General features: G+C 40.0%; 1 protein-coding gene across 1 annotated transcript in view; it reads right to left on the bottom strand.

The window, feature by feature from the left end:
* Window positions 1-987: 987 nt before the first annotated feature.
* The window catches only part of ADGRG2 (adhesion G protein-coupled receptor G2), a 105,198-nt gene continuing 80,303 nt past the window's right edge, over window positions 988-25,882 (bottom strand). The window contains exons 26-36 of the mRNA XM_084621839.1: window positions 23,540-23,683; window positions 23,153-23,275; window positions 20,919-20,964; window positions 20,695-20,798; window positions 19,878-20,002; window positions 14,427-14,695; window positions 13,239-13,338; window positions 12,344-12,627; window positions 10,420-10,521; window positions 9,522-9,674; window positions 988-1,540 (exon numbers count right to left, since the gene is read on the bottom strand). Of these exons, the coding sequence (XP_084477965.1) occupies window positions 1,356-1,540; window positions 9,522-9,674; window positions 10,420-10,521; window positions 12,344-12,627; window positions 13,239-13,338; window positions 14,427-14,695; window positions 19,878-20,002; window positions 20,695-20,798; window positions 20,919-20,964; window positions 23,153-23,275; window positions 23,540-23,683 (1,635 nt within the window). The 3' untranslated portion in view covers window positions 988-1,355. The remainder of the gene's footprint in view (window positions 1,541-9,521; window positions 9,675-10,419; window positions 10,522-12,343; window positions 12,628-13,238; window positions 13,339-14,426; window positions 14,696-19,877; window positions 20,003-20,694; window positions 20,799-20,918; window positions 20,965-23,152; window positions 23,276-23,539; window positions 23,684-25,882) is intronic.

Consider the following 25,882-nt stretch of genomic DNA (forward strand, 5'->3'; position numbering starts at 1 on the left):
CCCTGGTTCTTATGTTACGTCAAGGAGTAAATAACACTTCCTTATTCACTTTTTCCACACCATTTACAATCTTATAGACCTATCATATCCCCGCTTAGTCATCTCTTTTCCAAGCTTAAAAGTCCCAGTCTTTTTAGTCTCTCCTCATAAACGCTTGCTGAAGATCATTAGAAGTTATAGCTGAGTAGGTAACAAGTAAACACTGAGTAAGGACCTCAGGATTTGACTGTCAGCATAGACCAACAACAAATAGAAACCTGCATTATAGCTCAGGATGTGAGAGAAATTGATCTTTTATCAAATTTAATAACCAAACACTTGTCTTGGCTACTAAATAATAACAGCTACTGTTTTTAAATGATAATTATCTTTCTCTAAATATTGCAGTTGAGAACTGGCTGTGTATTTGTCTCTGTTACAACCACTAGGAGTGAAATAGTGTCCCCACTGAAATCAATGGCAAAACTCCCATTGACTTCAATGGGCCAGGATTTCACTCCAAGTATACAGCTAGTAGCCTATTGCCTACTTTATAAATCACTTCCTCCTGCTGAGTTTTAGCCCTTGAAAAGACATTCACGCACTGTATTCCTGGGTCCCAGTCAGTGGTTCGATAGTGATAGTGTTCATATTTACAGTTCTGTGTCTTGTAAACATCTTCACACTGTAACCACTGTAAGTTATTTCACATATTGAACAAATTACCTATGAATATATAATGTAGGATTTTCAGAAGTTAATTGAAATCAACTTTATCTACATTCTAACAATAAAGTTAAAACAAAACATCAATTTTTCTATACAAAGGAATATTTTTAAATTTATTTTACAAGAAATAAATATAAAAATACCATAAAATGCTTAAAGGTGGATATTATTTAGCTTATTTACAATGCTATAAAATCTGCAACTATAATCTTAAAAATGTTGTAGTAGACAATGAAAATAACGTTTTGAAAGATAAATTAATCTTGTTTAAGTGTAACTTGTAGTTACCTACATTTACATTTACAATACTGTGTATTGTATTCAGATATACTAATTGTAGTTATACTGACAAAATAAGAGTCTAAAACCAAACCTTCCTTTAAACCTTGGGGGGAAAAAAGGAAGAATGGAAAATCAAATTGGAAATTGTACCAGTTGTGATGTAGTATTTGAAGTACCTTGACAAATAGTAGCAATGATTTTTTTAAAAATTATAACTCTCCTTATCAACCCAATATATGACTGCCTCAGGGCCCCAGTACCGTCTATTAAATAAGGATCAGTTTCTCGTCTTCTCACATTATGTAAAATGGTCAAAGTAAAAATCTATGTTTTACTCTGTAAAACAATGTGCTTTGAAAAAAAAATCATATTTGCTTAATAAAATGTAGGCTTCCCCTCTTTGAAGTCCTTCTGAGTGAGACACGGGTTTTTTTGTGGTCTGCATCATCCTTCTCATGAAATACGAGTTGCTTTCCTGAAAAGTCATGAAGACACACATCGCCATTCTGTACATTGAAAGAAACACCGTTCTTCTCACTGGAGACATTACCTGCAAAAATAGAAGCATGGCATAAGTCAGAAAGGATTCAGAGTGAAAAGTCACCAAAAACATGCATATTTCTTTAAAATGTCATATTTCACTTTTCTTTGCTTCCTGGGATGAGTTTTAATTAGGGATTGTTCTGTAACTAATTTGTTATATAATAATTTTCATATATGGCCTGAGGACAAAATTTGACCCAGACTGTATAGATCATTACAGAGAAGGCCCAAATCCTTCTCACCTTACTCATATAGTTATCTCCCACTGATATTTTGTCCCCATATTAGTCAAACAATATGTGATATAATTTATATAATGATAGTGTCTAATTCCAAAGCACAAACAACACAAACGGGAACCAACTGACTTACACCAGAATGAAAAATATATGTGCTAAATTAGGTAAATGTAATGTAGCAGTACATAAAATACAACAAGAAAATTAAAATAATCAGAATACATCAATTGAGATTAATTACTAGAAACATGGAACCCAGAAAACAATAATTAAAACAATTTTGAATGAAAACTTTAATTTTTAATTTAATGTTTTTAAGAGTTTAGCTGCTTTGCAAGACATCTGGAGCACTGAGCTTTTACCTCTTTAAAACATGTCTTGTTTGTGGAATTTGCTTTCTTTGAAGCATATGAGATACAGGTCTTGCACAGTGTGCATCCAAACCCACACATGGATAGAAAGTTTGAGTGTTTCTGGTGCTGCCACAGCTATGAACAAGTATACTTGCACTTACTGTGACTTATCAGCTCAGTGGAACAGAAGCTTCGAGAATATTTAAAGGGTTCCAGAATTCCTGAAATTCTAAGAGTCCTAAATCCTTGGGTATGGATCTCTTATCTCTATACATTGCATGCTAGATACTTCAGTTGTATTTTAACTTTTACTCTTTCTTTTCTAATTTGTTATTAGATTGTTTTTCTAATAACAAAATCCAACTGGGCAAATGCTTCAAAGTAGAGTTTCTGTAGTTCTTTCTTGTAAAGTAGGCCAGCTTGAAAGGGATGTCAGAAGTCAGACATAGCATACATATGATTGCTAATATTTTATGTAGGCTTTTTAAGGACTGTGTTATGTTCAAATGATTTTCAAAGTTTCAGGGTATTTCACCACAGTTACTACAATTGATTTAATTAATATTAAGTCAAAAGAAAATGATGAATGCATTTTCAAACTATTTTCCTCCATGCATTGTTAGTGAACCAGAGGAGATGGCAAGATATGAAAACAAAACAAAATAAGGATGTGGGTTGGTTGTGAAGAAAAATATGAAGTTGAGGAAAACAAAAAATGAACAAACATTTCCTTTGAGATAGAGTTTGTGTTTTGTGTTAAGCAAATATTCAGGAATGGGCTCACAAGCAGAAGTTGCAGTGCTGTTATTTATGCGGGAAACTGTATTCATTAAAGATAAAAACACTGCTATTAGTATGAGTATTGGCAAAACTTTTTTTAAAAAAATAACATTTATGAATGCCTTAATCTGAGGTCATAGATCCAGTGCATGAAAATATCCTTCTGACTAACAAAGGGGAATGAAGTTTTCTTAAATAAACAGAACAGTGAATTTCTAAGACTGGTGTAGCGGCTGCAGAATATGCTTCCATGTGAGGGACAGTGGTTTGATCCAGCCAACACCAAAGCTAGATTAAGACCATCCAGGGGCAGAGGCACAGCAGAACACAGGACTCCCCCATGGCTCTGCCCCAAAGAGGCAGGGGCAGCACAATAGGGTTGCATTCTAGTTCCCAGGAGCGTCAGCACTGGGAGCCCAGTACTTAGCCCAGCAGACAGGATTTTTCCTGTTTGAGTGACAGGGCTTGGCCTGCTGCTCTCTTCTCCTCCTACCACATGGTCTTCTGTTGGGGGAGGTTTTGTGTAGCGTACATGTCTCTCAGAGCTCTTGTTCCAAGCTCCCTACAGATTCAAGCAGATGTCAGTGTATCATAGGGTGACCAGATGTCTCGATTTTATAGGGACAGTCCCGATTTTTGGGTTTTTTTTCTTATATAGGCTTTATTGCCTCCCACCCCCTGTCCTGATTTTTCACACTTGCTGTCTGGTCACCCTACTGTATCATTTGCACTTGGGTCATATTTTCAAGCTTTTCTTTGCAATAAGAGCCAGAAACTTATTTTATTTATTTTAAATTAAAGTTCAGATTCTGATGTAATTCACATATCTCCAGGAGCTAGGGCTTTGTTGGTTCAGACCTATAATACCTATGCCTTGATCTGGCTCTGATTAGGACTAGATTTGTAAAGTTTTTTCTCATCGTTTTAGAAAATGATGACAGCAAACTATCCAATGGTAATTCTCAATTCCCTGCAAATCTGCTGGGCTGGTGTTGGATCTGCTAAAGAAAGCTGGAAAAATACACAGGATATAAAACCCAAACATACACAATTTAATGCACAAGACTGTCAATCACTGAAACACATACAAATAAACAGATAAGATAAATGATAGTTTTATTCCTCTTCATGTCTTGTAATAAAATAAAGGCTGCAAAACCAGGCAGAGGTAACAGAAAGACTGAAAAACAATGCTGAGTGATGGGATTTGAATGTTCATCTGGGAGACACCCATTCCCACAAACTCTGCAAATCTGCAAGAGAAAGGCAGAAGAAGAGACATTAGTGTGAAGTGACAGTACAAAATTATAAATTAGAGATCCACTAACTAAGCAAAGCCACAGCCTGTATACATCCAAAATTCCAAACTTACCATCTTGCGTTACTCTATCCACCATCAGTATACTCCTGTCCTTCCATCAGTATATTTATCTCTCCTCAGGTACAACTGCCCTATGAGAGGCAGATGAGTGGAAGGAACTGGTTCATCAAAGGGCTTGCAAGGAGGACTCTCTCTCTCCAGATGACTGACCCCCCCCCCATATTTTAAGAGGAAAGAAAAAGGAAGGAAACCATCAGGGTATATGTAATACAGGGTCTAAAGCTTCATCCAACTCACTTAAAACTCTTTTTGGTATGAATGGAGGCTGCAGGGTCAGACTCACAGCATTCAAAACATTCAATTAAAAATTAAGTAAAAATAAGCAGCTTACTTCCATGCATGTGTGGTAGTGTCTATCATAAAAGCCTTTCAGGCTTCCAGGTGGGTTAGGAAATGATGGTCCATCACCTCCATCTGCAATGGTGCATCAGCAGAAAGATGATGTACCAACTCAGGACATATGCCGAGAGCCTCAGCCTGGACAGAACCTAACTGCAGAAGCAGACCATAGACTCTGTGTCATCTGAGAGACCAGCATTGGACAGGACAGGGAGATGACCTCAGATCAATGGAATTGCTCACCTATTAAAACCAATGGAGTTTGTCTATAATTCCAAAATACCACTGAGGACCAAAAATCCTCTGCTCTGGAAAGCTGTGCTGGGATTTGTGGCTCAGTTGCCACAATGCACAAGTACAGCAAAGGCTTAGGTGCGTATTGTAAGTCTTTCTATTTAATGTAGCTGTGTCAGTCCCAGGATATTAGAGAGACAAGGTGGGGGAGGTAATATCTTTTATTGGACCAAATTCTGTTGGTGAGAGAGAAAAGCTTTCGAGCCCCACAGAGCTCTTCTTCAGATCTTGGAAAGGTACACCTGAAGAAGAGCTCTGTGTGGCTTGAAAGCTTGTCTATCTCACCAACAGAAGTTGGTCCAATGAAAGAGGTTACCTCACCCACATTGTCTTAATGGCTGTGAGAATTACTGTTTTGTTTTTTACCTGTAAACTGAATTGTCAGGTACCAAGTGCATTAATCCTGCTAGTATCAAACAATGGAGGAAGGTTTTAGAGGGGGATGGGACAAAAGGAACTATTTCACAAACTCATTTAATTTGGAAAGCTAATGAGAACATGGCAAAATGCCATTCAGGATTTATTTCCTCAAGTTTCATGATTTCTTCACAACATGTAGTTCGCCTACATATATGGACAATATTATGTGAAAATGGTAGACATTTGAATTCAAGCTAAAGATTTTACTCTACCTAACATTATTATCCAAAAGCACTGTTAAATATGAAAGATGTTTACTTATTTTTCTAATATAAGGTGTCAGGATATAAGAACATAAGAACATAAAATAAGAACTTAAGAAGGGCCATACTGGGTCAGACCAATGGTCCATCTAACTCAGTATTCTGTCTTCCAACAATTGGTGCTGCAGAGGGAATTAACAGAACAGGCGATCACTGAGTGATCCACCACCTGTCGGCCACTCTTAGCTTCTGGCTAACAGAGGCTAGGGACACTCAGAGCATGGTGTTGCATCCCTGCCCATCCTGGCTAATAGTGATGGGCCTATCCTCCATGAACTTATTTAGTTCTTTTTTTAACCCTATTATAGTTTTGGCCTTCACAACATCCCCTGGCAAAGAGTTCCACAGGTTGACTGTGCGTTGTGTGAAGCAGTACTTCCTTCTGTTTGTTTTAAACCTGCTGCCTATTAATCTCACTAGGTGACCTCTAGTTCTTGTGTTATGTGAAGGCGTAAATATTTCCTTGTTCATTTTCTCCACACTAGTCAATATGTTATAGACCTCTTTATTCAAGCCTAAGTTAATTGTATGCAGTTTGCAAATTAATTCCAATTCAGCAGTCTCTCGTTGGAGTCTGGGTTTGAAGTTTTTTTGTTGAAGAATTGCCACTTTTAGGTCTGTAATCGCGTGACCAAAGAGATTGAAGTGTTCTCCGACTGGTTTTTGAATGTTATAATTCCTGACATCTGATTTGTGTCCATGTATTCTTTTATGTAGAGACTTTCCGGTTTGGCCAATGTACATGGCAGACGGGCATTGCTGGCACATGATGGCATATATCACATTGGTAGATGTGCAGGTGAACGAGCCTCTGATAGTGTGACTGATGTGATTAGGCCCTGTGATGGTGTCCCCTGAATAGATATGTGGACACAGTTGGCAACGGCCTTTGTTGCAAGGATAGGTTCCTGGGTTAGTGTTTTTGTTGTGTGGGTGAGTATTTGCTTCAGGTTGGGGGGCTGTCTATAAGCAAGGACTGGCCTGTCTCCCAAGATCTGTGAGAGTGATGGGTCGTCCTTCAGGATAGGTTGTAGATCCTTGATGATGCGTTGGAGAGGTTTTAGTTGGGGGCTGAAGGTGACGGCTAGTGGCGTTCTGTTATTTTCTTTCTTGGGCCTGTCCTGTAGTAGGTAACTTCTGGGTACTCTTCTGGCTCTGTCAATCTGTTTCTTCACTTCAGCAGATGGGTATTGTAGTTGTAAGAACGCTTAATAGAGATCTTGTAGGTGTTTGTCTCTGCATTTGCTCCAACCCCTCAGACAGAGACAAACACCTACAAGATCTCTATCAAGCGTTCTTACAACTACAATACCCACCTGCTGAAGTGAAGAAACAGATTGACAACTACAGCCACATCCCAGTACTAATCATACAGACAAAGTAGCCAGTCTGTGAAGGTCATCAACTGCCTATAAAACAATTTGAGCAATTACAATAGTGCTGTGAGTCAACCCTTGACTGAGTGAAAGAAACACTGGCCTTTAGGCATCCAGGATTACAGTATTCATGTCTTATAACATATGATGACCTATGTGCTCCAAAGTGTGGGATAACCTGAATCATTACTTTTATTTTCAGCATGGAAAGAGGAAATGCTGCACCATCAGAGTGCACAACCAACATGGCCAAAGCATAAGTCAGGGGTGGCCAAACTTACTGACCATCCGAGCCACATATGACAATCTTCAGCAGTTCGAGAGCCAGGGTACACCTGCCAGGGTTTGGCGCTTCAGCCCTGTGGGAGGTGCCTGCTGGGGTTCAAGGCTGCAGCCCCATGGGCATGCCTGCTGGGGCTCAGGGCTTCAGGCCTGCGGTGTGCCTGCCACAGGGCTGATGCCCTGAGACCCCTCCCTGCAGGGCAGAAGTCCTTAGCCCCACCACCCGCCACAGGGCTGAAGCCCCAAGCTCCCGCCTCCCCCAGTCTGGTAGGCAAAGAATGGGGAGGAATGTGGGGCCTCTGCCAGCCACACTTCAACTGTAGAAGAGCCATATGGAGCTCACAAGCCACGGTTTGGCCACCCCGGCATAAGTCATGCTCTCTTTTTTGTGCTGTCATTAGATAAAGATGCAAAACTTAGATTACTTTCAGCCATGAGAGGTTCATTTTTTGTGGGTGCATTCAAATTATGTCCATATCTAATTTTCTCACTAGCCACTCCAATTTGTATCTGAAATGGAGTGCAGTGACATTTGAACACCTGCATTTTCATGAACCAGGAAAGGGGAGAGATGGATAGGGAATGAGTATATCCACTTTGCCTACAGAGACTAACAACTTAGTGGGCAGCATTCAGTTTGTCCTAAATGGAAGCATGCATATTTGGAATGTAAGTCATGAAGCACTTTGTCCTTAAGCACCGTTTCCTGCAACACATAAATACATTTCCATTAGGGAAGACTGGCCATGGAAGTCACAGGAAAAATACTGGAACTGAGCTCCATTACTTGCCCAGTAGCCAATAGCAATGCAGCCCTCTGGCTATGACCTCTTAAGTGAGAAGATTTTATAGCCTCTGTTGTCCCATTCTCCCTTTCTTACTCTGCTTCCCCAGCCTCATACGGAGTTGTCAAGGTTCCTTCCCCACTCTGAACTCTAGGGTGCAGATGTGGGGACCTGCATGAAAGACCCCCTAAGCTTATTCTTACCAGCTTAGGTTAAAAACTTCCCCAAGGTACAAACTTTGCCTTGTCCTTGAACAGTATGCTGCCACCACCAAGGGTTTTAAACAAAGAACAGTGAGAGAGACCACTTGGAGACATCATCTCCCAAAATATACCCCCAAGCCCTACACCCCCTTTCCTGGGGAAGGCTTGATAATAATCCTCACCAATTGGTACCGGTGAACACAGACCCAAACCCTTGGATCTTAGGAACAATGAAAAATCAATCAGGTTCTTAAAAGAAGAATTTTAATTAAAGAAAAGGTAAAAGAATCACCTCATAAAATCAGGATAGTAAATACCTTACAGGGTAATCAGATTCAAAACAGAGAATCCCTCTAGACAAAACCTTAAGTTACAAAAAGACACAAAAACAGGAATATACATTCCCTTCAGCACAGCTTATTTTACCAGCCATTAAACAAAAGAAAATCTAATGCATTTTCTAGCTAGATTACTAACTAACTTAACAGGAGTTGGAAGGCTTGAATTTCTGATCTGTTCCCGGCAAAAGCATCACACAGACAGACAGAACCCTTTGTTTCTCCCCCCACCTCCAGATTTGAAAGTATCTTGTCCCCTCATTGGTCATTTTGGGTCAGGTGCCAGCGAGGTTACCTTAGCTTCTTAACCCTTTACAGGTGAAAGGGTTTTGCCTCTGGCCAGGAGGGATTTTATAGCACTGTATACAGAAAGGTGGTTACTCTTCCCTTTATATTTATGACAGGGGTTTACATGTGGACGTCCTGGTCATGATAGCAGGGGTTCTGCAGATCAAGCCCTCATACACTAATAGCACTCCCAAATGATAGCTTTCATGTTTTTAAAAAGTGTTTTATTGGGTGTCATCACATTTCTTTTATCTGTAGATTGTTTTTTCTTTAATAGTTGATACAGCTTGATAAAGCTATTTTAAAATGTTCTTAAAGCTTTCCACTGCTAGTTTTGTCTTCAGCTGACAAGCAGGGTATAAAGAGCACCTCTGCTGGGTATTTGAGTAATGTATACCATTTACAATTTTGCACATAATCACCAGTTCACAATTAAGTATGAGAAGTAAGTATTTTTTTTTAAAAGTACTGCTATATCAACTGGATAATTGTAGTATTATTTATAAGACCACACAAACATTTTGATTCTGTATTCATAAATAATAATTGGTTCACTGCCCACCTTAAATTGCCATAAGAGAGCCTAAAACTGTTTTAAAATAACAAAAGGATATAGTTTGAAAAGTACTATGTTGCAACATACATACCATTCCCATTTGCGTGAACTGAATAATCATTATTCATTAGTAGTGTGGTGGAATTAGTAGAGTTACTGTTTGATTGTAAGGAATTGGAAGAACTGGATACTCCTTGGTTTACAGTCTGCTTCTTTAAACCATTAGTAGCAGTTCTACTCCAATCTATAGTAGAATAAATGGTACAGAAAATAGTGCAGTACATTCAAGCAAAAATAAATGCAAGAGTACAGTTAATAACGCAATTTAACTTAACTTCTACCAAAGATCTTTTCCCAATATTTCAGATAGAAAACTATTCTCCTAGGAATTGCATAATTCTAGATGTGTAAGAATTTACATTTTCTCTTTTTTAATTTCTTAGTTTTAAAAAGTCACTAATCATACTTTTGTGACTGTAGGCCCATTTAGAGATTATCAGTAACTGCAACCGCAGTACTTCACCTTTGAGTTTAAACTGTGTAAGGGTGCATATAACTTTTCAAAGACAATTATGGTACAAAGAAAGACTCACCCCCACCCCCCAAATTGTTAGGAACACACATTATTCTCAAAGCTGCTTCTGACCCTGCTCCCACTGAAGTCATTGCTAAGGCTACCACTGACTTTGAGGAAGCAGATCTTTGGGGATTGATTTAGGTCCCAGTCATACAAAGGACTCCACAAGGCTGCAGCCTTACACATATGCAGAGTCCCAATCAATCAAAATTAATACTTTATACAGCAGTATTTTGCAATTAAATAAAATGCAATCTTTATGCATCAGGAAAATAAAACAAAGTAGTAGATAGATCTGGAAATATTGCTATGCCATTTATTACATAACAATATTTGCTCAGGACAATGGGGACTTTACACCTGACTTTAATTATATAATTTACATATTTAGAAAGTAGTGTTTAATATTTACCAGAATTTTCAGCCAGCCTGAATTTTCCACAACACAGATATAGTCTCCATTGTTTGCGGACATTTTCCTTTGCCACACAGTAGAAAATAAAAATGAAGAATCCTGCAAAGTACCAAATGTCAGAATATTACTTCAAGCCACAGAATTTTTGCCGTTTTGTAACTTTTTTAAATGGATGTATCATTTTCCTTTTGTTTCTTCTCAAGTCAACTGATTCCAATCAAATGCTCTCACACCTTCTTGTTCAGAAGAAACACTGATAGTCTAAACAATGGACTGATGCCATTAGCTGAAAATGCTTTTTCTCATTACACTTGCACGATATGTATTAGATATAAGGAGGATACAGAGTACCAAAAATACAAATGCATCAGGTAACTGGAGTTTAAAACATGAAGATCTGTGTGGAGCTACATGTTTATTTGAATCTTCCAGTACAGAAATCAAGACAAGATAACAACACAGTCTCGTTATAGCTGTACAATTTCAAATAGGAGGTATAATCAAGTGCATAGCTTTGGCTTTCTCCACATACTTTGTGGAACTTCTCTGTATTTTATTTGGAGTTAATATATTGCTGCTGGTGGTGATGGAATCAATAGAACACACTTACAGACCAGTGTCCGTGTTGATAAGCCACTGGGGCAAATTTTATTAAACAAATACAAATTCAAGGTTACGAGGCAGCTTTTGGTCTCCCCTTCCCTCGCTCCCCCCCCAACCAATCACAATTAAGTCATAGTGAAAGCCCACATAGGCTAACAACTCATGCTCAAATAACAGTAATTGTAGCCCTCTTCACCACAAATTGAAAGCCACATCTTTTCCTGGAAGGATGCAACTCACACAATGTGGGAGTACCTCAAACTGTGCCAGGTCACAAATACACTTGCTACTCACGGCTTCCTATACAGAGTGGAACTGTACTTGCTTCCAAACCTTCCACTTTTCAAAGAAAGCGTGTCAGAAATATTTACACTGCCTTCCAGCTACAATTTATCAAAGAAGAATGTGGTTGTGCAATTCTTTAAATTAGATTACAGGGAATGAAAAATAAAGGAGAAGCTACAAGTTTGGACTGGAGAAGACAGAGATTAGCATTTTCTGGACCAGTTCTCAGGGTAAGTTAGACCCCTAACTCCCATTGTCTTCAACAGGATTTAGGCACCTAGTTGCTTTTGAAAATCTGCTGCTTTGGGCACTTCAATTTGGCCCTAATGCTCAGATTTTTAATGGCATTTAGATGTTGCTCTGCTCATTGTTGCAAGGCCCAAGGCCCACATCCTCAAAGATATTTAGACATCTAACTCCCATTGAAATTAGTGGGATTTTCAGATTTGGGCCTAAGTGACTTAGACAGGTAAGTCCCATCTTCAGAAGTGACTTAGGCACTGAGAAGTGTAAGTCACAGTGAAAGCCAATGGGAATCAGCCTCCTAAGTGCCTAAGTTACTTTTGAAAATGGGACTCAGCCATCTAAGTCACTGATACCTTGCAATGCTGAATGGAACAACACCTAATTACTTTTAAAAATTGGGTCCTAAATGCCTAACTCACATTTGAAAATGCAACATAGGGTAAACATTTTCAAAAGCAAATCAATTACATCAGAGCCTAAATGACCCAATAGGTCTTTTGTCTTGTAGCTTCTCTGATTCTATGAATGGACCTTAAGACAATAATTGTAATTACAATGCACTCAAAAAGACAGCATGTCACTTCTGAAAGTGTTTGCTTTGCATTAATTTTCTTTAAATGTAATACAACAATTAAGAAGGGTCATCTTCAAGGTAGTTTTATTTTTTATATTACGTAACAGCAAAGATATAATTTTTGGTAAACACTTGTGCATAATAAAGCATTTCTTAAAATGGAATTATTCATTACATTTTTATACAAAAGGCCATAACAAAGCATAAACTTACCTTGTAACGTGTTAAAGATGGCGAAGAGGTACATAAATATCAGATTTACTGGCCCCCATGCAAAAAAGGCAAATCCCCAAGTAATTCCCAATAAGAATGTGAGGCCTGCAACACTCCTGAGGTCTTGAATACTGGTTTTTCTCTGAGTTCCAAGTTGTTTCTTCTTTTTGATTCGACAAAGCTGAATCAGCACCACTATAAACATGCTGACGTTCAACAGGAATATCATGCAGAAGTATCCCACAACAGTAATATAGAAGACAATGTTATTGTTGATCCAGCAGCTAGAATACAAAAACAAAGGAGGAAAGATCATATTATCAGACATTCATTTTAGTAATAGGTATTAGGTAAAGAATAGTATTAGACATGGCTATATTTTGTTGAAAACACTTCATCCTGCAATACTCAAGGCCACATACACCGATTCAAGTTTTCATCTCTCTATCTAGGTATTTATAACAGTGTCCATCATCATCTATCTGAATGAATCCCAAGGGCTAAAGCAAAAAAAAAATACACCAATGGATTAGGTTTAGGTTTCCCGTTTCCTTAGGCAATATGATGTTTTTTGTTTGTTTTGTTTTTCACATTTAGGCTTGCTTTCTTCTACACTCTACTCTTCATCCCCCCATCTCCTTTCTTTCTCTTGTCTTGCCTTCACCTTATTTTCATGTTCTAGCTCCATGCCAGTGTTTTGGAGTATACCCTCTTTTGTGACCAGGATCATAGCCTTGCAAATAGTTTCAGGAAGAAACTTAATATATACTGCAGAGATTTATTCACAGAAGTGTCACTTTCAGGAAAGAAGCTCACATACACACTCACACATAACCATTAGATAAAAGCATTCTGTTAGCATTCACTTTTAAAATATGCCTATCTTTTAACTTACAATTCATCTGGTGAGCCATTAGGAAACTTTCCATATGATCCAAGCCCATAGTTATTTGGTGTTATAGCCAATACAATGCCTACCACTAGAAGTGGTACACCTGAAAGATTAGATAATAGTTATCACAAAACTTTCACTCAGAATTATGAGATGAAATTACTATATTATCCTATGAAACCTAGGGCCAGGTTATGAAGGCTGTCGGAGACTGTTATATCATGATAACTTACTTTGTAAAAGGCAAAATAAACTGGCACACATTTGAAGTTTTAATCTTTCTGAACAAGACTATATATTCTGTGACTTGATCCAATTATATCACTTGCAACCTACAGTAAACTAGCAACATGTGTTGCATATGCTCTTTGATATCACAGATTTAAGGACATGAAATACAATGGGCTTGCTTTTGCCTCTCACACCTGTTTTACACTAGTTTAACTCCATTGTTTTCAGTGCAGTTACTCCTGATTTACAATAATGGGTAAGAGAAGAGAATCAGGCCTAGGGTTTTCTCATCACTTAAGTCATAGGCACTGTTTTGCTACCTTTTGTTAGAAAGAGTAGCACTCTAGAGGTAGAATATGTAGTTGATATTCTGGAGCAATAACATTAATTTCCCCAATGGAAGAGATACCATCTGCTTTGGGGGTTGGAGATGGAAATAGTCAAATGTGTAATTGGCTCTCAGGCAGCTGCAACTGTAGTTCCAACAGAAACAATTTATGATTCATTTGAATTGCAATAGAATCCACAATATATTGTGTATGCCCCAGAAGAACTTACAATCTGAAAAACTTTGCAACAAGGGGTGAATTCTGCAACATGCTAAAGTCACAGAATAGTGAAGTAAATAGAACCCTGTTATTGATAATGCATCTGAGATTCTTACAGGCAACAGGTATTTGATACTTGCTTTGTTGTTCCTTTTAAATCGTCTTCCATCCACCAAAATTGTTGTAAAGAAACTATATTTATTTTAGGCTAACAAATTTATTTGAGCATAAGCTTTTGTGAGCTACAGCTTACTTCATCGGAGGTAGCACACGAAAGCTTATGCTCAAATAAATTTGTTAGTCTCTAAGGTGCGACAAGTACTCCTTTTCTTTTTGCAAATACAGACTAACATGGCTGCTACTCTGAAACCTATATTTATTTTAGGTTCCAAAACCAGAAAAATATACATACCCCAGCCAACGATACAAAACTTAAGGATGTATTTCCGTACATAGGTATTAAACACTTTGACAAGGGCAAGATACATGTGGAATGCTTCCAGGCCCATCCAAGTGAAGGAAACCAAGAGGAAATAATGAAGAAATACAGCAACTGTGATGCACAGGCCTCGTATGTTATACAGAGCAATCCATGAATCAAGGAGGAAAACTAGGTTGAGTAGAAGTAATGCAGCACACAGTTGAATAAGGATTTTGGAAGGGTAGTCTCTCCGGATTTTCCTAAAAAGAAAATGAGTGAGATGATATAAGCTTTCATCATTCTACGAGCATTACTGTAGATCTCACATTGATTCTGTGTTCTTTGGTCCTTAATGCAGAAGAGCCACTAAAAGAACACATTTTACGCATGGTTAAGAAGTATTTATGAATGAAAAGGTTAATATTTGTGACATCACTATTCTTGTTACAACCAGGTTCTAAACTCTTATAAATACAAACATTCTTGCTTAAATTTCAGTTGTCTTAGTTTAATGTTTGTTTAAATATTGTATTACTTTTGTCCATATTTTTCTATTTTGTATATTAGGCTTCTTATTGTTGGAGTACTTCACCACAACAACACTCATCACATTCTCTACTATTAAGAGGTTAGACTAAACCTGTAAAAAGGCTTTCAGGACGTCTGGAAACCTTGACAGTGGCAAATAATAATCTAATGATAGGTGAGTAGGAAAGTACTATAAAAGGATGCTCATAAATCATGCCCAGGGGTTCTCCCTCAAGATGTATAATTGGCCTAATGGACTGAATAACTGAGACTCTAGTAACATGTAGGTTCTGACAACTTACAGGGAAAGCTAGTGTAGCATAACTGCATTTTATTGCACAAGAGCGACATAGTCTAACAACATGTTGATATTTTGGAAGTGTATTGTGCATATATGTACCTTATTTTTAAAAGACTCCTTGTACATTCCACTTTATGAGGACAATTTGTAGAACCCCTTCCCAGCTCCTTGGCTTCCAGCTATACAAAACTGCATGGTAATTATTTTATTTATAATATACTCTCCCCTGGTGAGAATCAATTCTTGATATACACCCCTTAAAGTGTACCCATTCTGTGTACTACTATTGAGGTACAAATTAAACCTACTAGAAAAAATAGTTACTAACCTCTGCTTAACTGTTGTTCTTTGAGATGTGTTATACATGTCCATTCCAAGGAAGGTGTGTGCATGCCCCTAGCACAGACACGAGAAATTTTTCCCTCAGTGGTAGTGGTACCTGTCAGAGTGGCTCTGGTGCTGCACATTTGTAGTGCCAGTATGAAGGGCCCAGATGACCCTGCACCTCCTCAGTTCCTTCTATCCAGCCAACTCCGAAAAAGAGGGGTAGGACGGTAGGTTCTGGAATAGACATGTGCAACACATCTCGAAGAACAACAGTTACAGAAAGGTTATTAAATGATTTTTCTTCTTTGAGTGATTGCACATGTCCATTCCAATTTAAGGATGTAGATAAATCCCAAAAAGTTGCATAAGAGGTGGGATCAGAGTTCATGGACATGCTGACCGTAAAACAGCTTGACCGAAATGGGCATCGTCCCTAGCTTGTTGAGTAAAGGTGTAATGACGAGAGAATGTATGCGCTGACATCCAAGTCACCACTCTGCAAATGTCCTGAATAGGGACCTGAGCCAAGAATGCTGCTGCTGCTGCTGCTGCTGGCGCTCTCATGGAGCGGGCAGTCAGGATAGCTGGTGGTGGCACACCCACCTGCTCATAACACGTGCAAATGGCACGGTGTAATCCACGATAAAAGTCTGAGCTGAGACAGGGACACCTTTCCTCCTGTCAGCAATCGCTACAAAGAGTTGGCTGGATCTACAGAATGATTTAGTCCTCTCTGTGTAGAACACTAAGGCAGCCTAACACCCAGAGTGTGAAGACATTGCTCCTCCCTCCTTGCATGTGGCTTTGAGGAGAAAACAGGCAGGAAGATTGCCTGATTACTATGAAACAGGGAAACCACCTTCAGGAGGAAGCTGGAGGACACAGCTGCACCTTATCCTTAAAAAAAAAAAAACACATGTATGGAGGCTCCGATGTGAGGGTGCAGATCTCCAAGACTTTTCTGTCCGAAGTAATGGCCACTAAGAAAGCCACCTTCCATGAAAGGTATGACAAGGGACATATTGCCAATGGCTCAAACAGGAAACCCATAAGTTTTGATAAGACCAGGTTTAAGTCCCATGGAAGGATGGGTTCCTGTACTTGGGGGTATAGTCTTTCCAGGCCCTTGGGGAAATGGATGGACATCTCATGAAAAGGCGAACCAGCTTTCCACCAGGGGATGAAATGCTGAAATCGTTGCAAAGTGGACCTTAATTGAGGAAATTGCTAAACATTGCTGTTTCAAGCATAGCAAATAGTCGAGCATGTCCTGCAGAGACAACTGTGTGGGTGAGACTCCCTGCTGGGAAGCCAATATGGAGTACCGCCTCCATTTTGAGAGGTACATAGCCCTGGTGGAGGGAGCTGAGGTTCGAGTGGAGCAGACGACTGTAGTCCAGGGAGATCAGGTCCAAATATAGAAGGAGTAGAATTGGAGCAGCCACAGAAAGGCCTAGCAGTGTGGCAAACCAGTGCTGATGGAGTCAAGGTGGGGCTATCAGAATGACCCACGCCCGATCCCGCTTGGTTTTTAGCAGAACCTTGTGCATGAGTAGGATAGAGGGGAAAGCGTAGAACAGGTGACCTGTCCATGGGAGCAAGAAGGCATCTGTGAGCAAACCTGGGCTGTGGACTCGCAGGGAGCAAAACTGGTGACACTTTCTGTTGAGCCCAGTTGCAGACAGGTCTATCTGGGGAGTCCCCCACCACTGGGAAGCATCCCTCATGATGTCCAGGAAAAGGGACCACTTATGATGATTGGAGGTTGCTGAGGCAATCTGCCAGTTCGTTTTGCACTCCTGAAAGGTGAGAAGCCTCAAGACAAATTACATGGGCTATGCAGAACTCCCATAAGTGGATTGCTTCCTGATACCCGCATAAGGCCTGGAGTCAACAGTGCCGACTGATGCCAAGGCAGAGGAGTGGCCTGATTTAGGTTGCACTCTGCTCTGTTTCCCAGGCCTGGAGTTGGGAAATGTCCCCTCTTGGCTGGCTGCCCCCTGTGCCCCTTCCTCGGCACCAAGGCTAGCAAATGGTGCCAGGTTTCCTACACCATAGGAAAACCACTCCTCAGTGACACTGAGGTGTTCAGTGCCAAGTCTGACCAGCTCCGCTAGGAGGAAGGTCTCAGCGTCGCCTCCATGAGGCAAAACTTCAATCTACCCTGCCAGTCATTTTGGTACGGGGTTTAAAGTCCCTGCAAATTTGGTACCAGTCCCCAATGTGAGCCTCACCCAAGCACTTCAAACAACTCAGGAGATTGCCTTATTGCAGGTGACACAGGACTTGAAGCCCAGTGACCAAGGCATGCCTTGGCACCGGGTATGGAGAAAACTCTGCTAACTAACTGGAAACAACGAGGAGTCTGGTGGCACCTTAAAGACTAACAGATTTATTTGGGCATAAACTTTCGTGGATAAAAAACCCACTTCTTCAGATGCATGGAGTGAAAATTACAGATACCCGCATAAATATATATTGACACATGAAGAGAAGGGAGTTACCTTACAAGTGGGAACCAGTGTTGACAAGGCCAATTTAGTCAGGGTGGATGTGGTCCACTCCCAATAATTGATGAGGAGATGTCAATACCAAGAGTGGAAAAATTGCTTTTGAAGTGAGCCAGCCACTCCCAGTCCCTATTCAAGCCCAAATTGATGGTGTTAAGTTTGCAAATGAATTGTAGCTCAGCAGTTTCTCTTTGAAGTCTGTTTTTGAAGTTTTTTTGTTGACGTATGGCTACTTTTAAATCTGTTTTTGAGTGTCCAGGGAGACTGAAGTGCTTTCCTACTGGCTTGGGTGTGTGAAATGCACATCACACGATCCACTGTCTACAGCCAAGTCTTAAGATACAATCACATTTGCTCCAACCCCTCAGACAGAGACAAAAACACCTACAAGATTTTTATCAAGCGTTCTTAAAACTACAATACTCACCTGAGGAAGAAAGGAAACAGATTGACAGAGCCAGAAGAGTACCCAGAAATCACCTGCTACAGGACAGGCCCAACAAGGAAAATAACAGAACACCACTGACCATCATGTACAGCTCCCAGCTAAAACCTCTCCAGCGCATCATCAACGATCCCTCACTCTCCCAGACCTTGGGAGACAGGCCAATCCTTGCTTACAGACAGCACCCCAACCTGAAGCAAATACCAGCAACTACACACCACACCACAGAAACACTAACCCAGGAACCAATCCCTGTAACAAACCCCGTTGCCTTCTCTGTCCCCATATCTACGCTAGCGATGCCATCATAGGACCCAATCACATCAGCCACACCATCAGAGGCTCATTCACTTGCACATCTACTAATGTGATATAAGCCATCATGTGCCAGCAATGCCCCTCTGCCATGTACATTGGCCAAACCAGACAGTCTCGACACAAAAGAATAAATGGACACAAATCAGACATCAGGAATGGTAACATACAAAAGCCAGTAGGAGAACACTTCAGTCTCCCTGGACACTCAATAACAGATTTAAAAGTAGCCATACTTCAACAAAAAACTTCAAAAACAGACTTCAAAGAGAAACTGCTGAGCTACAATTCATTTGCAAACTTAACACCATCAATTTGGGCTTGAATAGGGACTGGGAGTGGCTGGCTCATTACAAAAGCAATTTTCCTTCTCTTGGTATTGACACCTCTTCATCAATTATTGGGAGTAGACCACAACCACCCTGACTGAATTGGCCCTGTCAACACTGGTTCTCCACTTGTAAGGTAACTCCCTTCTCTTCATGTGCCAATAAATATTTATGCCTGTATCTGTAATTTTCACTCCATGCATTTGAAGAAGTGGATTTTTTGCCCACGAGAGCTTATGCCCAAATAAATCTGTTAGTCTTTAAGGTGTCACCGGACTCCTTGTTGTTTTTGTGCATACAGACTAACACAGCTACCCCTCTAATAACTGGAAACACACTATGTACAACAATCTGAAAGGAAGTCCACTGAAAAGCTTACTGTAGCCAGGGGAACAGTTCCAGCGACCATCAGAGGCGGTAAGAAGAAACTGAGGGGCACAGGGTCAGTTGGGCCCTTTTAACCAGCACTATGAGCACACAGCACCAGATAGCACCAGAGCCACACTGACGGGTACCATGGAGGAAGAAATTTCTGGCGACTGTGCTCGGGGCACACACACACCTACATTGGAATGGACCTGTGCAATCACTTGAAGAAGAAAGGACTCATCCATTGTCCTTCAGAGCGGTAGTTATGGACAATCATGATCAAGTTTATAATGTAAGTTTAACTCTGCAAGTACTTACTCAAAGGCTATGTAGGTTACAAGAGTAACAGAAAGAAAAATTGCAGAAAGGCCACAGCCGATATAGGTGATAAAAGTCAGAACCAGTGTCTGGATGGGTGGTAAAGTAATATTTCTAGACAGGTCCTAAAAAGAAAACAGAAATTATCTTTAAGGGGTATGCTTCTTTGAAATAAACAAACAAAACCCCATTCCACTGGATTTAAAAAAAAAAACATGGAAACATTTCTGTTCGTGTTAGATTAAATACAAGCTGAATTTTAAAAAAAACTAAATATGGGGTTATATTTGACCCAAGAGTATCCCTTTAGTTTTGATTCATCCCCATCTTCTTTCCTGCAGAATAATCACTGCTTAAAATTAAGGGCCCTGATTTATCAAGGCACTTAAGTACCCTTAGAGTATGTCTACATCACAATTAAAAACCTGTGGCTGGCCCATGCCAGCTGACTCAGTCTTGCAGGACTTAGGCTAAGGGGCTGTTTAATTTCAGTGTAGACTTTTGGGCTTGGGCTGGAGTCCAGGCTCTAGGAACCTGCGAAGTAGGAGGGCCCCAGAGTCTGAGCTGCAGCCTGAGCTCGAACATCTATTCTACAGTTAAACATCCCCTTAGCCCAAGCCCAGCGAGCCCAAGTCAGTTGACTCAGGCCAGCTGTGGGTGTCTACTTGCAGTGTAGACAAACCCTTAGACTTCAATGGTTCTATTCATGTCCCCAGTTCAACAACCTCATTTGCTTAAAGTTAAGCATGTGCATGAGTGCTTTCCTGAATCAGGGATCCAAATATACTGGTTTGGAATATTATTTATAACTAATTACCAGCAAAACTCCAAAGCTTGTGAGGTGGTTGCATGTACAAACGGTTTCATTTGCTCTCCTTTCTTTAACCATGCATCCTTCATATGACCAGCCTCCTTTGCCAGCTGTAACAGATAACAAGATTCCATTACTGATAATATTTACAATATCTCTTAAAACAGTTAACAAAAGTTAACACAGCTGAGATGGCATGGCACTTAGAAATGGTGATATCAAATACTTACCATTTTTATTTAAGTCCCAAAATGCACATCTAACTTTTAAATTATCCTGTTTGAAAAAAATACACACATTTTACTGAATTATAAGTGATGAGCAAGGCAGTTATGAGTGTAAAATGGACAGAGAAGTAAAGACTGTCTATAGCAATACAACATAATAAGGAAAAGCTATTTCTTCTGTGTTACCTAAGGTGTACAGAAATGTGGATATACACAACAAACTAAAATTGGGCTATATGGGTAGCTCTATTGCCTTCAGCTTGTGCAAAATGATTATTGGTGGTAGGAATAGGGGCTTTTCCTAACTACCTGCTGTTTTGTTGTCTGTATGCACAGTGCAGATTGAAGATTTTATTTTAATCTTTCCAAGTTTCTCACATCCTAAATATTATCTTAACCTCTTGGACCATGTGACAGAGTGTGAGTCACCTAAGGCTGACTTATCACTCTGTGCACTTTGCAAGGGTCCCTACAAGGGCCAAATTGAGGAGATAATTGGTTAAGCACCAGGTAATTAACCAGTTAACAAGATGATTTAGCTCCTCAGCTGAGGACAGTTAAAAAAAAAAGAGAGACAAGAAGAAGCAGGAAGAGAAGACTTGAAAAGAAGGGCCAGAGAAGCTTGAGAAGTGAGATCTCTCTTCTCTCTGTGCCTGGGTACTAAATAAAGGTTTGGGGAACTGCTGCCTTATGCTGTGGGGGAACAAACACATGCAGAGCATGTTATAAATAAAGCACATAGTGTTGAGCTAGTTATCAGTGTGTGTGAGGACAGTTTGCACCAAGAAATCCAGGGGGGGAGAGTACTGTCCTGTGACACACCACAGCCCTGCACACCTTATTTGTGGCTTCAAAGGGATTACTCATCTGAATATGAGCTACTCATCAGTGTCTGCAGAATCAGACTCTTAGTTTGGAGGGAATGGAAGTTTTCGTTTTAGGATATGCAATATAAGGGCAGAATATGTGATGTCTACAAGTTTGCCTCTGGGATTTCTCATCTCTTTCTGATTTTAGAAGTACCAAGGAATTAGTTCTTTTTTAAAAGATTTTTTGGTCATGTTTTAGTATTGAAATGTTAGAGTTTTAAAAGTGTTGTGTTTTTCTTGAAGATCTTAGAACATTGCAGCTAGTAAGTGATATATAATGTTGTTAGGAACAACAATACTACATTGTTGCATTGGGCTCAACTTTTTTACCAATGCAAGTTCTGATTACAGAGAGCTAGCTTTGGGGAAATCCCACACAAGGGACTGGAATCTCTGCCAGTTTCAACACAGAGTGTTTCTTGGCAGACGGGCAGATTTTAACCCATCCATGAACAAGTAGGGAATATCAGCCCCCAAAATTTATAGATTACCCAAATTTGTGGATTTAAGGACAACCACACAGGCCAACCCAAGGCAATATGCTGTTTCCTGACTGCATTGCCCCTGTGAAAGCCATGTTGCCAGTGTTTCCCTGTTGGCCATAACTGCCTAAACCCCACTCATGAGATGTTCATTCATTGGAGGGGAAACAACATAAAATAATGCTGACTGGGTAGGAATTTGATAGAATAGAGAAAAATCACAGAATAACTGCAAATCAATTGTGAACCAAAAGTGTTTATTAATTAACATTATGAAAACACGAGATCTGTTGGAAATTTTGAAGCCACTGAACTTAGATGACAGGTTTCAGAGTAGCAGCCGTGTTAGTCTGTATCCGTAAAAAGAAAAGGAGGACTTGTGGCACCTTAGAGACTAACAAATTTATTTGAGCATAAGCTTTCGTGAGCTACAGCTCATTTCATGGGATGCATGCAGTGGAAAATACAGTGGGGAGATTTATATACACAGAGAACATGAAACAATGGGTGTTACCATACACACTGTAACAACAGTGATCAGGTAAGGTGAGCTATTACCAGCAGGAGAGCTCACCTTACCTGATCACTGTTGTTACAGTGTATGGTAACACCCGTTGTTTCATGTTCTCTGTGTATATAAATCTCCCCACTGTATTTTCCACTGCATGCATCCGATGAAGTGAGCTGTAGCTCACAAAAGCTTATGCTCAAATAAATTTGTTAGTTTTTAAGGTGCCACAAGTACTCCTTTTCTTTTTTTGAACTTAGATGAGAAAACCACAAAAGAACCAGAGCAAATGAAGCAGCCTGCATATTCAGCCTAGCATAAGTTCTAAAACAATTCAGTAAAATGGCATTTTGTAAACTGCTAAAACCTAAGTCATACCTGAGTAGGCATGGTGTTCTTTAGAGTGACAGTAACATTTGCCTTCAAGTCGCTAAGTGTGAGGTTAGCTACACTTGATGATATGACATTGCTGATTAGAGAGAGATTCTCGAGTGAAGAATCCTGAAACAACAAAAAGGTAACTAAGAGTAGAAAAAAATTAAATACAATGGAGCGCATGCGTGCACACACAATTTCAGTTATTACAGTGATTAGAGCTGGGCAAAAATGTTTGAAATGTTAAAATCTTCTGATGAGAAAAGGAATGATTTTTTGTGAAAATTTATGCTCATTTGCCCCTCTCACCCCCCATTTTTCGATCAGTTCTAACATGGAGTTAAAGAATATTGTGAAGGATCCCTCATGTACAGGGTCCCAAAAAGTTACCTGAAATGGAGTTGTCTTTTCGAAAAAGTTGAATATAATTCTAGAAGCCAGAGGCATATCTTCAGAAGACAAGTTTGTTAGCAATGAGGAAGGCAGTGCAATAGCTCCAACGCTATTTATAGGTGCTTGGGTGCCTAGAGCAATCTGAAAATTAAACATAAAAAGGAACAACAATTTTTGTTGCTAACAGAAGATTAGATTGTGCCTTAGGCTCAATCCTGAGTATAGGAACAGCCTATTATATAGCTGTGCCACCCCAGGAGCACCATTGGGAAGGAACCATGACTCAGAATCATACTATTTCCCCTCAGTGGCAGAGCTAGGTTTTGCCACTTGGAGGTGGGGGCTGATGGACCATTTGTCGTGGGCTGGAGAGCAAGCCTACCCATGCACCCCCAGCAGCGGCGGTTCCTGTCCCACCGGGCTTAGCTCAACTCCCCGTTCTGGATATAGAGCCTTAATGCATGGGGTTGCAGGGCCATTCAGATTTGGCCCAGCCACCCACCTATTGTGATGTAGGGATGGTCAAGCCAAATCAGAGTGAATGGCATTGTAACATGGTACGTGGGTCATGTTGCAATGCCCAGAGCAGGGAGCTGGGCCCAGCCTTGCAGCCCAGGAGCTGCTGCTGCCGGGTGCTTGTGGGACAGGCTCACTCTCCAGCCCAATGTGAAAATTCTTGTCACACACCTTACCTCCCTATTAGCTGCATCCCCTGCTCTTCTTTAGCTCCAGGGGAGAAATAATTTACCTCAGCTCTGTAAAGGGTATAGCATACTTCAGCTCTTGCACCCAGCTATGGCTCCATCCATTTGCTCATCAGGACAGAGCATCGGTAGTGCTTTGCAAAGGAGCCAGAGCCATAATCTGGGTAGCTGTAATGTAGGAACTGTGCAGGTGGTGGGCATTTTACAGCTGCATTGGGGCAAAATGCCAGCGTCCTGCTCAACCTTCTGCGGATTCTTGTTGCTAAGGCGCTGCGCTCCAGTTCGAGTGGTGACCGCTCCCCCCCAAAGAGGCTAAGGCGCATGCGTGTCTGAGAGTGGTGAGAGCGTGAAGCACATGGGACAGGTTTATGAAGAGAATGACTACAGGAAGGTTCAATTTATTGAACGACAGAACGAGGTGAATGAGACCTTTGCTATTGACTTAATAGCAGAGCAGCCTATGAATAAAGTTGAAAGCCGAGTGATATCATGTGATGGTGGTGGTGGAGCTCTGGGACATCCTAAAGTGTACATAAATTTCGACAAAGATACAAAAACTGGAACATGTGGTTACTGTGGACTTCAGTTTAAACAGAAACATCACCACTGAAAGATCATCCCTCCATGCCCTGCAGAATTCTGTCAGGATTTCAGTTAAATCCTAAAATATTAACAATAAATGAAATTTAACAAAACAAACAAACAAAAAAACAATCTAGCTCTTAAGGAGCCATTCCAGGGACTGAGAGAAGAGGGGAAAACAATGTATGCTTTTATAAGAAACACTGAGATGGTAAAGAGGAGGGAGTTGGGAAACAGACATATAGTTCTACATATATTTTAGCTTATCCAAAGTTGGTATTTTGTAGCACAGAAATTTACAGCAGTATTTAACTACTTAAATTCCAGACTTCGGGAAGAAGGTGGCAGTGATGACAATGTTATTAAAGGTTTACTGCAAAATTGATTTTTTTAAAAGAAATCCCCAACCCTTTTTGTATGAATCCAAAAGAGCTGTACATAGCCACTGTTTGTAACTGAAGTTTAATACTGCATCTTAAACAAAATTTGAGACAATTATCCCAACTTTATCATCATTTGCTGCCCGACATCTGACACCATAACTAGGAGATGAGATCAAGCCCTAAAGTTAAAGGTCTGCAGATCAGAATTTTGATTTGGCCTATTATAAAACTAAGGACATTTTGTAAAATTTAGGTTTAAATTTAGGATCATAATTTGAACACCTTCAAAATTTGGGTGTCTTCAGAGCTAGGTGTGGGCCCATCTTTAATTATGACTATACAAAGCAAAGGTCTGAAACAATTATTTATTTTTAAACTGCTTATTTTCATTCCCTTGTGTATAGTACTGGTGATGTCATTCATTCTAGCCGGTAAACCAAATAACCTGTTGTTCAGTTTCCTCAAGACCTTAAAGATGTAACGTCATACAAACATGATGGTAACTTTTAGCTAAACTTTTGGGGTACACCTTTAAGATTAAGTGTGTTTTAGCTTTCTGAGGTAACTAGTGTTGCTAAGATACTGTAGTTGTACAACTTAAATAGTTTAGAGCTCATGAAAGGTGTCAGAGACTCTCAGAACTCAAGACAGAAGTCATATGTATAATCCAA

The sequence above is a fragment of the Lepidochelys olivacea genome (genome assembly GCF_965140295.1).
Source record: "Lepidochelys olivacea isolate rLepOli2 genome assembly, chromosome: 1".
Taxonomy (NCBI): domain Eukaryota; kingdom Metazoa; phylum Chordata; order Testudines; family Cheloniidae; genus Lepidochelys; species Lepidochelys olivacea.